Source organism: Marmota monax, unplaced genomic scaffold (assembly GCF_021218885.2).
Source record: "Marmota monax isolate L192 unplaced genomic scaffold, Marmota_monax_Labrador192_F-V1.1 WCK01_AAM20220418_F8-fsc00012, whole genome shotgun sequence".
NCBI lineage: Eukaryota > Metazoa > Chordata > Mammalia > Rodentia > Sciuridae > Marmota > Marmota monax.
The window spans coordinates 21,663,987-21,680,753 of NW_026695227.1; the positions used below are offsets into that span (position 1 = coordinate 21,663,987).

The window sequence follows — 16,767 nt, forward strand, 5'->3', positions numbered from 1 at the left end:
GTATTTGGGGTAAAAACGGGAGTTCATAACCCACTTGAATCTAATGTATGAAATATGATATGTCAAGAGCTTTGTAATGTTTTGAACAACCAATGAAAAAAAATTAAAAAAAAAGAAATTGACTTAGTCAAAGCAAACAGATAAAAGACAAGTCTTTAAATGACAGACACTGTGGCTCTTCTATGTCAGATACAGTGTATGAAAGCACTTATTGATAATCTTGCCAGTAAACTTACATAAATTCTCATTTCATAAACTTTTATATAATACTTAGACAAAGCTTATACAGATATAGTCCTCAGATGCATATGTATACTTAGTCACATATATCTGGGGTATCAACTATATTGTTATAACCTGAATAACAGTTGTTTGTTTAACCAGGTACAAAGTAATCATTTAAGACTTAAAAACATGTGCAAATCCTAATTCCTTTAAGACTTAGTTTCCCCAAGTAATAAAACCTAACAAATACAAGAAAATTATTTTGATAAGAGAATACCAATGTTTCAGACTTTGCTTCATATCAGTACTTTCAATTTCAAATAACTTTAACTGACTGTGCTAATTATAGCCAATTTTATCACAAACACAAACTTTTTCAGATTTACCTTCTGCAAACCTTCTGTGACTTCCTTAAACAGTTACAACTTCTTTACATCCTTAGTTCTGTCCCCTTTCATCTTGGGCTCTAGCAGAAGAATATTACTTCACCAGACAAAAATGTTTTCTCATCTTGAAACATTTCTTTTACCTTCTAATTTTCTGTACTAAAATATTTCCAAACCTATAACTTTCTTTTATCTCTTTTTAGTTTCAGACCTTTTTCTTAAATTCATATTTTCAAACAACCTTATGAATGTTATCTGTGTTTGTATTTACACAACAAATTTCATTCCTGAAGAAGGATCAGACAATCTAGCATATACAAAAACTGTGTCTTTTCTCTCCCAGGTGACATTCAAGGGGTTGGAGCACAAGATATTTTTGAGCCTGGTCTGTCTTCCTTATCATTATCAAGATGCCATCAACTTTAAGTGAGGTCAGCACTGTCATTTGTACCCAGAATCTGCTTTTGAACCTTTTTCTCATACTAGGCATATTGATATGCAATGGAGGAGGCCCTTTCCATTCTTTTCTTTAGGCTTCCTTGAAGATCCTTTTGTAGAGGCTGCCTACAGAACACATGTTGGCCTCAGTCTTTTTCTGCTCTGGGTATAGTTGTTTACCTTGCCAGTTTCTCCACATATTTAATTATCTGATAGGATACTGTTATAGCAAGAACTTCTTTGCTCCAGTGATGGATGTCCCCTGGCCAAATGAGGTGTCCTGTCAGATCTTAAAAAGGGGAGACTATACCTGTCCCCTCATCATAAACTAACAGTGCTGAAACCTACTGCTACATTCTTTGTGGCCAGCAGCTTCCACTTTCATGGGCAGAAGGGGCTGGAAGGCAGGGTAAAGGCCAGGTTCCCTTTGGCCATATTTCTATAGCCCAGGCAGCTTTTTGGGGATTTTTTTCCCCCCAGTTTAGGGCTAGTGTCCTTGACCACAGTGAGATGATCTGTGGCTGCCCGGGGCCAGGCTGAAAAACAGATCTGGGAGTGCCAGCACGGGGTTTAAAAGATTTAAATCTTTTTGACCCCTGATATCCTTGCATTGCCTTTTGGCACCTTCAACTTAGTTCTTGACAGTTCAGACTCCTTATGCAACTACATAATTGCCTGTACATACAGAATCTATTTCATATCCTTTAACCCTGACAGAAACCTTCAATGTCAAGATTGTGTAATAATCCAGAAAAACCTTTCAAAGGCTAGATTGTGTTATAGTAAATCGTTTTAGGCTTATACCTATAGGTTGCTCATTCAGCCAAGATCTATTTGCTCAGGAGACCACTGGGCCAGTAACAGATACAAAAAAACCAAAACAGATAAGAGAGGATCATCAACCAGGACTGACAGATGGGAACCTTTAAAATAGACCTGTGTGTATAGATTTCTTCCACTTACTTTCCCTTTCTTTGACAGATCAATTCTAACTGCAAGATTGTATACTAATCCAGAAAGCTATTTGAAAGCCAGATAGTTGGAGTAAAACTTTATATTAGATAGGCTTATACCTATAAGTGGCCCTTCAACTTTACCTCTGACAGACCAACTTCAATTGAAAGACTGTACAAAAAAGAAACAGACACTACCAAAGAGCCCCAAAACCATGGCCAACAGACAGGAACATTTAAGTTCCAGCCAAGATCTTTCTCAAGAGACTACCTATAGGATTAGTGCATTATTGGCCATGTCTTAAAAGGGGCAGTAACAGATATAGGCAAAAACACAAGACAACAAGTTCTCAAACTCAAGGCCAACAGTCTAGAACCTACAACAGATCAGAAGGGAGTAAGTATCCTGAGGTTCTTGAGTCCCACTTAACCATGACTTCCACATGAGTGGTACCACACTTCCCCATAAAAAGGGACCAGATGTGTGGAATCAAGGGTCTTGGCTTGCACACTGGGTGACTTATCAAATGGCCAACGGTGTCACAACTTTACTGAATTCAGTTTCCTTTTTCTCAGTGTAGACCATGATGGAGCAACCTTTACCATTCAGGGAGAGAAGGCAGGAGTTCCCCAAAGCAAAAGGAGCTTTGGCAGCTGCTAGGATGGTCCTTCAGTCCCTCCCTTTACTCACAGGAATAGTACCTCTGGTTCAGAAGTAAACTTATCTATCTCCTAACTCTCCTACTGTTGGCTCTTAACAAGTTTGTCAGCACCTTGCATCCTTAGCATGGAATTGGGGTTCTTTGGAGAGCTAGTCTGCCCAAGAAAGTTGGAACAGGGGCTGCTCTTGTGTTCCAATTGGGGTACCAAACTTTTTGCAGTAAGTTCAGTCCTTGTTCTCGATGCCAATCCAATAAGGAGAACATGGTTTTGAGAAAAAGGAAAAAAGTTGTATTGCTTGCTAGCAAAGGAGAAACACAGGGGACTCCTGTCCTAGAAGCTGTGATTCTTGCAGAATAGAATTTCAAGGCACATAAGATAGAGGCACAGATTTATTCAGAAAAGCAAGGAATATGTATTCAAGGGAGAAAAGTACAGAATACCTCAAGATTGAGACAGACATACTTTTGTGGTCTAGGGCTCTTTTTTTAAAGGAGATTTTGTGAGCAGTGGTCATGGAAATGTGGGTGGGGTATCAGTCTGGTGATCACAGGACAGCTTTTGTTGTGATGGCTGATCTCAGGATCTTTAGGTGGATGTCATTCATCTCTATTACCTGATCAATAAGATAACAATTGGAATATTCCCTATTAGGTTTCTGAAAACATCTCCCTTTACTTATTCTATTCTGAAAACATATGTTTGTGTATAGTACAGGACAATTTTTGTAAATAAGTGACTCTGCAGTAACTTTAAGATCCCAGAAACTTAGAAATGACTGGCCTGGGAACAAAACTTACTTGAGCACAAAAGGTATGAGGAACTTTAGCATGTGGCTTTCAGTTTAAAGCTATAGTCTCTTTTTCCTTTGTTTCCTTTATACCTTATATTTCTTCTTAGAATTTGGGAACCCTGTGGTTTTCATTAGCTGTGCCTTTGAGCATGCTTATGGAAAAAAAGTGGAAAAAAGAAGGGGGACAATTAGGCTAGATCAGCTCAAAGAATTCTGGTCAGCAGGGATGCTATATGTCAAGACTATAGTAGTTGTTTCCAGGAAGGGACTTGGTAAACAAATTGCCTGTGTTTTGAACATCATGCTGTTAGCAGCAGGGTCAGAGATAGAACATGTATGATGAAACTAAGAAGAGCCAGCTGTTATCTATCCCTTACTATATGCTGCTGCTCTACGTGCTTTACATGGTTGACAGACCCTTTACAACTATGTAGTACTTCATCTCTGTTCTGTAGACAATGAAAGTGAGGCAAAGATTAACTAAGATTAGTAATTTAGGCTACCGGGCAGTGGAATAGCTGGTATTGAAATCTAGACAATTTGAATTCAATCTGACCTCTCAAACAATGTTCTATGTTATTGCCTCACATTTTAAGAGGATCATGAAGTCAAGGGTCTCCAGGATTTGTTCTGTAGTTCTGGTTAAATTGAGGTATTTGTTTATTTTTCTGGATACTCTTTAAATTATGATGCAAGGATTCTTTTTTGTCTGTGTTTTAATCTGTATGCCTAGGTGTGATATGATGATGTTCCAAATAATCTACTCCAACAGTGGCTGGAATAGCAACCAAAGAGAAATTTACATCAGTTCCTATTGTGTGATCTTGAGCAAGTCACAAAAATGTTCTGAATTTAAGCTTTAGAAGCAGAAAAGGATAACACCATGTATACCATAAGACTGGACAATTAAATGAGGATTTTCTGACCACTAACTAGATGTGTTCTATTTAGGTGTCCTTGTTCAGGTAAGTGGACAATTTATGTGTGGCATTTGCAAGAGTAATTTTGACCATAGGATTTTTCTTTACTGCTGACATTAAACTCTTTGGTTAGAAGCAAAAGCATAGAAGCCCCTAAATGACTGTATGCCAAGTGTCTTGAGATGATTGATCTCTTTGGGTTATTTTTATAGTCATGCTTAGAGTAACACTCATCTAACTAACTAAGGAGATGGGTCTGGTGACTGCCCATATCAAGCATGTATTTCTTTGCTAATAAAAGCTATGATTAAGACGGAAGAGCAATGGAAAGCAAAAGAGTTCCAGAAGGACCTATTCAGCTGACCATTCAGCAGATATTTTGTTTTCATTTTCACAAAGTGACAACCAAAAAAAATTTCTGAAGGCAACTGAATTATCTAAAATATTAAACATTTTTTATTTAAATAAATATTTTTCAGTTTCTTTCAATTGAAATATTAAAATAGATAGAACTGCATTAATATATAGAAGTAGACTGCTTTAAATATTGTAACCTGTATACTAAAATCCAAGGAAGAGAAGTATAGAAAAAAGTACAAGGGAATTATGAGTAATGAATTATTTTAAAGTTTATTGGATTATTTTCATTACAGTTGTGGCACTGACATTTTTTTTTAAAAAAGATTTAAATTTTATGTAAAGATTGAACTTCAATAAAATAACTTAAAAAACATATACATGTATAGCACTAAATCTCCATAAAATATACAATACTTTTGATACAACATAGGTTAGGATGATTTAAGGAAATAATACATATTCATAATTTTTCATCGATATCCCATGTCACATGTGAGAATAAATATATTGAATTTGCCAAGACATATGAAGTAACACTATGTAACATGCACTCAAATTAAAATATACAGTTTGAAATACATACATTTTTAAAAGCATAAAACTGTTTTTATCTAGATGTACATTAGAGCTTCTAAAGAGAAATCTGAACATTTATTACAAATAAAAGATACTATAACATCATGTGAGATACAGTCCAAAAGCTGCTAGGAAACAATTTCGACATGTAGAACATAAATTTCTACTTTGGCCAGAGTTAAAGTCTGATCTTTTTTGATCTTTAAATGAAATGGAATAATGTTAAATTTACTAACGTCTTAAAACTGCACAAAGTACTGTTGTGATTTTAAGTACTAGTTAGCTGCACAGTCCATTTCTTTTTCTCATTTATATTGATATGACAAAATCAAACACATGAACTGTCTAAAACAAAAATGTGACTTCCTTTTAAATGAAGGTATTTGAAATTCTGTAGACCAAATTATTCAAGTACAACAGACTGTATTTTATACACACAAAAGATTTATAGGAATTATGTTGTTTTACACTCACAAGCAAGTTATGAGGATAAAATACCTTTTCATGTACTTTCGAATATCAACACTTGGCATACAAAAATTTCCTTCTCTAAAGAGAGATGATATACAAGAAAGAGTTGTTAGCAGTTAGCTGTTTGGCATTTTTAAATGATTGCTGTTTCTAGACAATAGCAGCAGTATTGCTCACCTAGAAGAAATGAATGTACCAACAGTTTATATACTGCTACAATCTGAACCACTTCATCAAATTAGCTTAACATTACTATACATGAGGCTAAAAAATTTATAGAAAGTGACAGAATAAAGGACATTAAAATTAATCCAGAGAATAATTATGATTCTTTTTTATAGGTAGCATCTATGTCAGCTGTAAATTTTACCCATAATTTAATAGTTTGCTATAAAACATACACTATAAATTCTCTTTTCTTAGCCTGGTTATGTTTAATTATTTTATTACTAATAAGTGAAAAGGTCTGAATTTATAATTGAAAATTTACCACACCAGAATAAAAGTCAGGTATTTAGTATAATTTGCTATAACTTTGAAAATAGTAAAATTTGATAACATAATAATACTTAATTATTGTGCTGATAAAAATCAAATCACAACAATCCTGCAAACTCCCCACTGTAGTAGTGAACTATATTAGTGTAATTAAGATGTGAGATTTTTAAGATTACATATGGATAGTATTTTCTAAAATATCATACTCTCCCCCTAGCCCCTGGGTCTGTGATTATAATACATTTTAATTTTTATTGAAAACCAAAAGGGTAAAGTTGCCAACTTGTGTTTTTCCTAACAGATACTGAAGTTATAGTAAGAAATTTATAAATTTTTTGCTTGAACTAATTTCTCATTTTAGTGTGAATAATGTACAAAGTAATATTTAGATATGTACTAAAATCTAGTTCAGTAGTAAAATTAAGTTATGAAAAGACTTTAGAGGTATTCTCAGACAATTTTCTATTAAGGAACTTACTAATGCTTAGGCTGGGAACAAAAGCACAAATGGAAATTTTTTTTTCCATCTATAAATATATATATTAAAAACAATCATGTTTTAAATCATTGACTAAGTTAGGTGCAATAATCAAAATTAATAGGTATGTTTACCTTGAAGAAAGATATTAATATCTTTTTTGATATCACATTCAGGCCTATATATGGACAAAAATATTTTAAATTTTAATGCAGAACAGCTCTCTACCTAGCCTCATCAGTGATTATGACCTTCTTCATTATATTTTCCTAAACCATCACATACCTCTGTTGAATTTGCAGCATATTAGGAGGATTACTATAAATAATTTCAATTGAAACCATGATGCTTAATCTGTGATTTAATAGGTAGGTCAAATAACATTATGTAAATTGTCCTACAAAATATATATTTGATTATATTTCAAATGGGATGCTTTCAAGTTGATAGTGGTAGCCAAAGGCACTGAAAACTTAAAAGGTGATAATATTAAAAAAACTTGCAAAATTCATATATTTTAATTTTAATGTATTATAAATGTTCACCAAATCTAAAATACCCTAACTGTGTAAGATTCCTTTTCAAGGAGTTATTATTTTTTTAAAAAGTTATAAATAATTCTTATACTATATCTCTCTGTCTTCAAAGATATGGAATATTATTATCATTACATAAATAACAAATAGTCCTTTAAAGGAGGAGCTGAAGGAAACTGGACAGGAGAACTGTGGCTGATTTTCCCTGGTATTATGTCATTTATGGATATAAAGTTGAAAACATCATTTTCATTTCAGGGAGAACAGGCCATGGTAAGAAAAAGCAAGAGTCTAGTTGCTTCTTTAATAAAGTTACTGTGCATCAGCCCAGCTGAGTATAAGTTTATAATTAAGGCTATATATGCAATAAGAGAAGAACTGAGGCAATATTGAACAAATCTGAAAAATAAAATTTTAAAGAGAAAACTTTACTGTTTTTCTCCCCATAATATTGATTGTATCACATAGTAGCTTATTTTCACTTTACCTGTATAATATTTTACACAGATAAGACATTTCTTATTATCCCATGTTAATAAAATAATACATTTCCCTATTAAATTATCTGCTTTTCTGGGGAAAAATCAATATTGATATTCCCTTAGAAATCAATCGCTAAAGCTCCTAATTCAAGGAAACACTGTTCTCTAAAAATCATGTTTTTTTAATAATATGAAAGGACCAAATGGAGAAAATTTTCTTGTTGAAGGATTTTTAGGGCATCAAAGTAACTGCTTAAGTACTTCTGGTGACTTAGAGTGAACTTCCTTGTCTAAATTCTCAGTTTGACAATTGTCATGGCAACTGAAGACTGAATTTATCAAAAGCCAGCTTTTCACTTAAGATATAGTACCTTATTAAATGTACTATTACAATGCATCAAACTGATGGCATTCCTAACTGGCCACAGAAGATTCATTCATGTTTTTAAGTGAAATCAGCAAGTGATTTTGTAAGCAAGTAATTTTGTATGTATTAAATATTTATTGATGGAAGGGTAAGAATTTAGAGTTCAGTGATGAATGAACACAGAAACTAATGAACACTTTGAAAAGACATTATAGAAATGCAGTAGTCAACATTTCAACATGTGATATATTAGAACCATTAATTTGTTCCAATAAAAAAAAATCTCAATTTTTAGACAAGAAGGAAAATCAAACCAAGCATTAACAAACACACACACATCTCCACACATACACTCACATAGAGCCAAATCTATATATCTTGGTATTTTTGGAAAATTGTCCGAAAAAATGTGAAAAGATGGCAAAATAAAAACTAGTTTATGGAGTTAAGAAAAAGACAATTACAATTAAATGTGATAATTAACTTAGGAAGAGTTAATAAAAAGTTAAAAAAATAAGTCCCATGATTTTAATTAAAGAAACATCAATAACAGCAGGACTATTTCTGCCACTGATTTCCTTCCTCTCATTTCAGAAATTACTGGATTAAAAGAAAGGGAAAAATAGTCTGCTAGCAGCTATTTATATAACACCAATGAAGGCACAAAAGAGTGGATTCAGAACCAATGAGTGAAGATGTGAGTTTGGCATGAACAAAAACTGACCCTGAAATACAGTTAAAGATCTGGCACTATTTGCATTTATAGTTGCATTCTTAAGTGACTTATGAATTAGGGATCTATAAAAATCTTTTCTTTCTTTCTTTGACAATAAAATATACTTATCAAAACTTGCTAGCTTATCTGTGCAAATATCACTAAAGCAAAAAAAAAAAGTATGAAAATAACCCCTAAAAAGACCTGCTTTTGATATGTTCAAAAGATCCTGTGTAGAGTCAGTCTCTGAAGAATTTGCATTATCTGGAGAGAGAAATCAAAATGTGGTATCCAAAAGAGATAAGGACAGCTGTGCCCTCCTAAGACACACTTTTGAATCTGTTGATGAAACTTTAAAAAAAATTTACTTTCTAATAGCGGATCACAGATAAGCCACTACTCATTAAGAAAATTTAGGGTCAATAGGCTATGTTTTGACATAAAACACTATTGGACCATTTCAAAGAATTCTTTAAAAGTGTATTTATGTAATTTGGCTATATTATCATTGACTCTATTGTCACTAATAATTATATATGGTCTTAGGGGAAAAGGGGCCACTGAAGTCACTGGGTACAATATTATTTTACACTATCTCAGGAAGGAATTATTAGATTAAAGAATTAATATAAGCTGAAGAATTATTAGATTAAAATCTCTGTAAATTTTTTTCTAAAATTTTTGCTTATTAAAAAAAAAAGTCATAAGGGTTGCATTTACCTCCTAATCAAGTATTCTAGAATAGGAAGTCATTCAGGATGAGACTGTGGAAAGAATCAGATTAAAAGCAGGGCAGTGAGGTCACCAATTGCTGTTCTCCCCAACACTTGTTTAAATAACTAAAGGTATCAGCAACTGGTAACTATTCCACATCCGAAGCATCATTGTCAGAAAGATGATAGTTACTTCCCTTTACTCGAATGTATTCAATATATCTTCCTTCATCAGAATCTGAAGCGCCACATGTACATAGCCTGTTGTCAAAAAGTGATTCAATTTCCTCTAATTTTTTCCCTTTGGTTTCAGGAAGACAGCCATAGATGAAAAGAAGTCCCACAGCTGCAAATCCAGCATAGAGGAAGAAAGCTCCTGCAATGGTAAATAATATGTATGAATATATATATATGTAGGCTTAAGTCAGAAGAGTACTCAATTTTGACATTTCTCCCCCTAGTCAATCATGTATAAGCACGGTAGGAAATGGGACTAAAAACCTGCTAACCTGGTTTACTCAAATTGTTCTGACTCTATGAATATAATGCAACATTTAATGCCAAACTCAAGAATAATAAGAATAGACCAGGCTCAGCTGTAATTTCTGCTTTGAAGCCTTTCCTCCTGTTCGTTACTAGAGGGAATTACTCCTTCCCATATGCTTCCATAGCACTATGCTGACAAGTATTATATGATAAAAAACCAAGAAGTATTATAATTATGTGCATATGTATATCTAAATCTTGTCTACAAGACTAGAGGCACTTTGAGATGGGGGAAATTTCTTTCTTATGTTGATTTCCAGAACCAAACACAATAATGACATTGCTAAATTATGCCTCAGTGGAGCACACAGGCAACTCCATCCTTCTGGTTTCTCGTGCCACAAGTCTGGGAGTCATTCTTGACATTTCTTTTATTCTCCTACCCAATATTCAATCTGTTAGGAAATCCTGTTGGCTCTATCTTTAAAATATAACCCAAAGATGACAATTTCTTAGTAAATTCATAGATATCTGTGGCTATTCTCCCTCACTACACTATTGCAATTATCTTCTAACGGGTCACCTTGTTTCTTCTCTTAGACCTTTATATTCCATTTTTTTCTCCATCATCTGACATACTGTAATGTAAGCTCTATGAGTTCAGAGAATTCTGTTTTGCTGTAAGATTATGCATGTCAGTGCAGTACAGCCATAAAGACATAACTACTACCTGTTTGTGTTTTCTCAATTTCAGTAAAGCAAGCCTGATGGATGAGATACCTGAATGCATGGCTTCTTTGTATTCTCTCCATATTTCCAAGATGGCATTTCCTTTATAATTGAATTCTTCATTTAAGTTTAAGAACCTATATTTTAACTTTGGTGGGGAACAACCAACTATAATAAAGTCCTTGCCTAATTCTAGGCCTTCAGACCAGATTATCTGTATATAGGATGGGGAAAGCAAAATGAAAGACTAATGTGACAAATAGCTGAAGAAAGGGTGTCACAATTAGAACTGGGAAGACCTGGATGTAAAACTGGTCTCAGTGTCTTCTAGATAGTCATTTAACCTCTGTGCCTTAGTTTCCTCATTAAATAAAGTAAGATGGTTTCACAGTTACTATTTAAGCGCTGGCAGTTTATGAGTCTATAAATAATATAGTCCAAATCACAAACAGGTATAGGTAAAATGGTTACGAGATACTAAAGAGAGAGACTTGCTCTTTTGTAAGTAGCAATGTGGTCTACTCGAGGGCAGAGTCTGTTGTTTGCTCATCTTTGGAGTCCCAGTGAATAGGGCAGTGCCTGAACACATTTGAGGGTCTAGAGAATTAATGTGCCCTTTTAGCTGCCAGATGGAACATACTGGATAGCAGACCCGAAAAAAGTGTTGAATTGTACAATTATACAACATAGCTTTAAACTGAATAATCATAGAAGTTAAACAACTGAGTAAAACATTTTGATATGGTAACATAATAGCACAGTAAGGGAAAGACATATTAAACTACTTTCTTAATAAATAGCTATGTTGAAAATTTCCTCAGAAATATGTCTTGGCAACTCTTGAGGAACTGTGGAGGAGTGCTGCTTAAAGAATCTGCTAAATAGAATGAGGGGCTATAAGAAGACAGAAGGGGAAACAGATAAATTGTGAGATATTAGAAAAAACATGAAAGGGTTAACTAAATCAACATATCATTTGTTAAGTACTCAGAGCCATTAACTTTTTCAGGAGCTAGACTTGTAAAATACATTTTTTTCTTTAGTAAAATTCAACTGTTTACAAATCATCAGTTCATTTTAGTATGGTTCTTTTTAAACACTAATTATAAGCTTACATTTATTTTTTTATAGCTTATACCCAAATCAGAAAATATTATGAGGTCATCCAGGATGTGAGGCACAGTGAGAAAAGTCAAGCTCCATGGCTCTGTGGAGAATGTGACCCTGAAAGTCCCATTTATGGTTCAGGACCCATACATCCTGAACCCTTGGCAGAGATTTTAAAAATTCTTTTGAACTTAGTTTCCTGATCTGTGTAAAGGGGAAATAATTCCTGCTTTTCCAAACTGTACAGAATAGAAATAATGTATGTTACATGTCCATTAGAATTTTGGATGCTCAAAAATGTGATAGTCAACATTATTCAATTCTACCAAATGATTAATTAGGAATGTTCTCATAAAAATGGTGACATTGACAAGTTAGCTCTTAGAGAATGTGGCAGTTTGACTTCCTCTTCCTACCCTAAAAGGAAGCAGAGTCCTGTGTTTTGAGGGCAGATAAGCAAAAATATGGAGGGGAACAGAAATCCAATCTTTAGTGAGGAGGGACAAAAAAAAAAAGGATGGTAATCATGAAAAGTAAAGTGCAGATGGTGAAACATTTTAAATTATATCAAAGCAAATCCAGTTTGGCTTTATACAATATATTTTTTTTTTTCATGATCTTTCACAATTTTGGAACAGTGGCCTAATTAGAAGTAACAAAATCTGTCATTCTAAACTCCTATAGTTAAAAACAGTTAAATGCATTAGTAAGATTCTTAAAGATGATACAGATTCTTGTTTGCAATCTAGATTTCCAAAGCCAAAGAAAGTAAAGGACATTCTTTTAAAATACAGGACTGAAAGAAATATAAAGAATCCAAAGCAGGCAAATGTGCACACTGCCTAGACCCTACTGAGACTGGTCAAACTACAGAGGAGAGTAAGCAGGCCTACTTCTTGTCATGGTCAAATCAATAATGTAACTCACTTTCTCACGTTATTCCTCCTTGGAAAAAAAAAAAAGTAACAAGTCTATCACAGGACTATAAAACAGTGTAGATAATTCCTCAGCATTATTCTAAAGGAAATAAATCTTATTGGAGTTCTATATTAAATTTCAGATTAAAACAAATATTTAATATATTTATGCAGATGAATGGATAAAAATGTGGTATACATACATAATGGAGTATTACTCAGTCATAAGGAAGAATAACTATGACAATTGCTGGTAAATGGGTAGATCTGGACACTATCATTCAAAGTTAAATAAGCCAATCTCCCAAATCCAAAGGTCAAAGGTTTTCTCTGATATGTGGAAACTGACCCACACAATAAGGGATTGGGGGGAAAAATAGTTCAGTGGATAGATAAAGGGGAATAAAGAGAAGGGAGGGGGTATGCGTAAAGGAAAGACAGTGGAATGAATCTGATATCACTTTCCTATGTACATACATAAATATATCACTGAATCTCACCATTGTGTTTTTAAATTTTTTTTAGTACTGGGGATTGAACCCAGGGGTGCTTAACCACTGAACTGCATCCTCAGCCCTTTTTATATTTTATTTAGAGACAGGGTCTTGCTGAGTTGCTTAGGGCCTCTTTAAGTTGCTGAGGCTGGCTTTGATCTTGTGATTCTCTTGCCTCAGCCTCCTGAGCTGCTGGTATTACAGGTTTGTACCACCATGCCTGGCCTTGTACATCCACAAGAAATTTAAAAAAATAAATAACTGGGTAAAAACAAATATTTATACAAATTGAATCAAGGATCATGTTTCATTGAATTTTAGTATTTCAAGAATGGTGTTATAATGCTCTCCAAGGGAATCCATTTAGCCATACATGATATGTATAAAATGGTATACTGGTGACATTTTAATGATGATTTTTAGTAATGAGCATTATTAAATGACTTATAAGGCAAGCCTTATGAATTAACAATAATAATAATAAACAAGAAAGAAAGAAGCCATGTATATTCCCAGAGTAATATAGCATTAGGATGTGTTATAGTTTGGATCTGGAATGTCCCCCAAAGTCTCATGTGTTGAAGACTTGGTCCCTACCTAATGCAGCAATGTTCAGAGGTTGAGATTTTAGGAAATGACTGGATCAGAAGGGCTTTAACCTCATCAGTGGATTAATCCATTTGATAGATTAATAATTTGAATGGACTATGGGGAGATGGTAGAAACTGTAGGCAGGTGGAACATGGTTGGAGAAAATAGGTTGCAGGGGTTGTGCCCTGGAAGGTTGTTGTCCCTGGCCCCTTCCCCTTTCTTTCTTTCTCTGCTTCTCAGCTACCAATGAGGTGAGCAGCTGTCCTCTGCTAATCCTTCTATCATTATGTTCTGCCTAATCTCAGGCCCAAAACAATTGAGCAGGCTAACCATGGACTGAAACTTCTATAAATCTTTCCTCCTTAAGTTGTTTTTCTCAGGTATTTGTTACAGGGATAAAAAGTTGATTAACACAGATATATACATATTAAATCAGGGTTATTAAATACATGTCGTACATAAATCAATAACATTAGATTAAAATATCACACAAAAAGGAGAAAAATGATCCCGAACTGAAATATTTTCTCTCTTGGAGAGTCGCAGATCAGGTAGACAAATGTGCTGACATAAGAGAAGCAAAAGCTTCCAACTGGCTATTTTTGAAAAAGGTCTGCTTATGACCCATTTAAATTTCATTTTTGTTTCATGTTTTCTCAGAAGTATAGATTCAGGAATAGCTTTGCTCTCCAAAGTATTACCATGTAAACCTTTTTTTTTTTTTTCTAATTTGGACGATGAGTTTCTATACAAAATGCTTTCTCAGGGTGTTAGTGTATATTTAGGTGTTCAAATATTTAAACATTCTCAAGAAACAACAAATAGAAGTAAATATTTGTTCATATTTATCATGTCATGAAGATAAGTTCATGATGAGTTTATGTAAAAATCTTTAATTGCCAAATGGAACAAAGCTGAATATTCTAAATATATATCCAGTTTAAAATGCCAGTGCATTTCCTTTCCAAGAAAATAATTATTTCTAAGTGTTCTAAGTAGTGATTAGAAGAGTTTTAAAAATATAAAATCATTGGATAAATAGTACAAATTAAAAGCAGATACCAATTTAATATGTTTAGAAGAGAAGGGAAATAGATTTTTATGTTTCCTTGTAATCATTTATCTACAAAATTCATTCATGTATTTATTCACTGGGCAAACACTTTTGAGTGCTTATCTGGTGAATAAAATGCAATAAAAGGACTCAGGAATATAGTTTCTCTCTAGGGATTTATGGTCTAGTGGTAGAGTGTTGGGAAGAAGGCCAGTAAGCCTGTTCTGTAACATGGAATTATAAAAGTTCCTGGAGCATGACTGAGGTGAGATGGGGAAGGGAATCAGAACAGGTTTTCTGGAAGAGTGGATTTCCACAAACTCTACCAAGGCTATGGGGAGATGATAATGAATACCTTGCATTTCACTGTTTAGATCCTATCAGAACCTATGAAGTTGGACGAACAAGGCAGAACTCTCTTTTTAAATTTTTTTTGTAGATGGACACCATGCCTTTATTTAATTTATTTTTTTATGCAGTGCTAAGGATCGAACCCCAGTGCCTCACAGTGCTAGGCAAGCGCTCTGAGCTACAGCCCCAGCCCACAGAGTTCTCTTTAAAAAAAAAAAAAGAAAGAAAGAAAAAAATAATGTCTTTTCACTTAAGTACAAAGGATTTGAAACAGCTTCCCAAAGTATTTTTGTAACCCAGCTATTTCCCAGTATTGTTGTTTTTGAAATATGGTCTCCACGTTTTTCACTTGAACACTCTTGTCACAGTTGTGGAAGTACTGGCCTTAAAGAAACTGAAAGGTACAGGGCGTGGCCTGAACAGCACAGGTGGGAGGCATGAGCACAACACATCATATCTTTCAGTATTTGTGTAATTTACTTTCTGCCCTCCACTGACTGTGCTCCTAGACTTGAGTGCTTCCCTGTTACCGGGTATCTTGTTGGCCCTGCCTTCATCTTTCTATTGTCTGTTAAACTGAAAGCTACACTGTGAAGATGTCCAACTGGGGGGGTAGAGGGGAGATATTTGGGGTTACAAGAGTGGATGAGAAATAGCCATAAGCCTCAAGATCAAACCAGGCTCTTACCATAGTATGTAAGATATTCTGCTGTGTGTAAAAATGTCAGTGAAACCAGAACATTGAAAATCCAGTTTATTCCAGATGAACATGCATTTCCTGTACTTCTTGCCCAAAGGGGATATATTTCAGAATTCACAGTCCAAGGCATTGGTCCCATTCCTAAAAAAATAAAAAAAAAAAATTAAAGCTTCTGTAAAATAGCATGTAAAAATTTTGCAAAATAATAACTTTTATTTTAAAAGGAGATAATTTAAGACAATAACAACAACAAAGCCTTTGCTTACCAGGTGCAAAGAAAACAAGATATAAAATAAGGCCCAGAAGTGCAGTCCAAGAGTATGGAGTAGGGCAGAAATTGTAAGCCCAAAATACTTCTTCTGTTTTGAACTTGGTTTCATTTTCACACCTAAAAAATAAGGCAATATAATAAGTGTTTTAGGACATAGTTGGATGTGTTTGGAAATCCCTTAATGCCTTAAGATAAAGGGTACAAATGGTTTTCTTGAAAAAAAATTATTAAATATGTATGTAAGCTCATATAGAACATTTTAAAGCTAATATAATTCTAGGGCAACCCATAGAAATGAACTATTTTTTACCCATCTCTGTATAAATTAGACCTTTTTTCTAGAAGAATACTATGAGTCAGTGTTCCAAATTTCAGAACCAAAGGTTTTTCATCTGTGAAATGGGGATGAGAACTCATAGGCTCTAAAGAGGTGATAGGGTGGATAAAGGAAGCAAACAGAACAGTAACAATGATTAGATCTGATTCCAAATAATCA

General features: G+C 34.0%; 1 protein-coding gene across 1 annotated transcript in view; it reads right to left on the bottom strand.

Moving 5' to 3' along the window:
• Positions 1–4,979: 4,979 nt before the first annotated feature.
• Slc2a13 (solute carrier family 2 member 13) overlaps positions 4,980–16,767 on the bottom strand; it is a 339,517-nt gene continuing 327,729 nt past the window's right edge. Inside the window, exons 8-10 of the mRNA XM_046436201.2 lie at positions 16,267–16,388; positions 15,989–16,141; positions 4,980–9,947 (exon numbers count right to left, since the gene is read on the bottom strand). Coding sequence (XP_046292157.1) covers positions 9,721–9,947; positions 15,989–16,141; positions 16,267–16,388 — 502 coding nt within the window. The 3' untranslated portion in view covers positions 4,980–9,720. The remainder of the gene's footprint in view (positions 9,948–15,988; positions 16,142–16,266; positions 16,389–16,767) is intronic.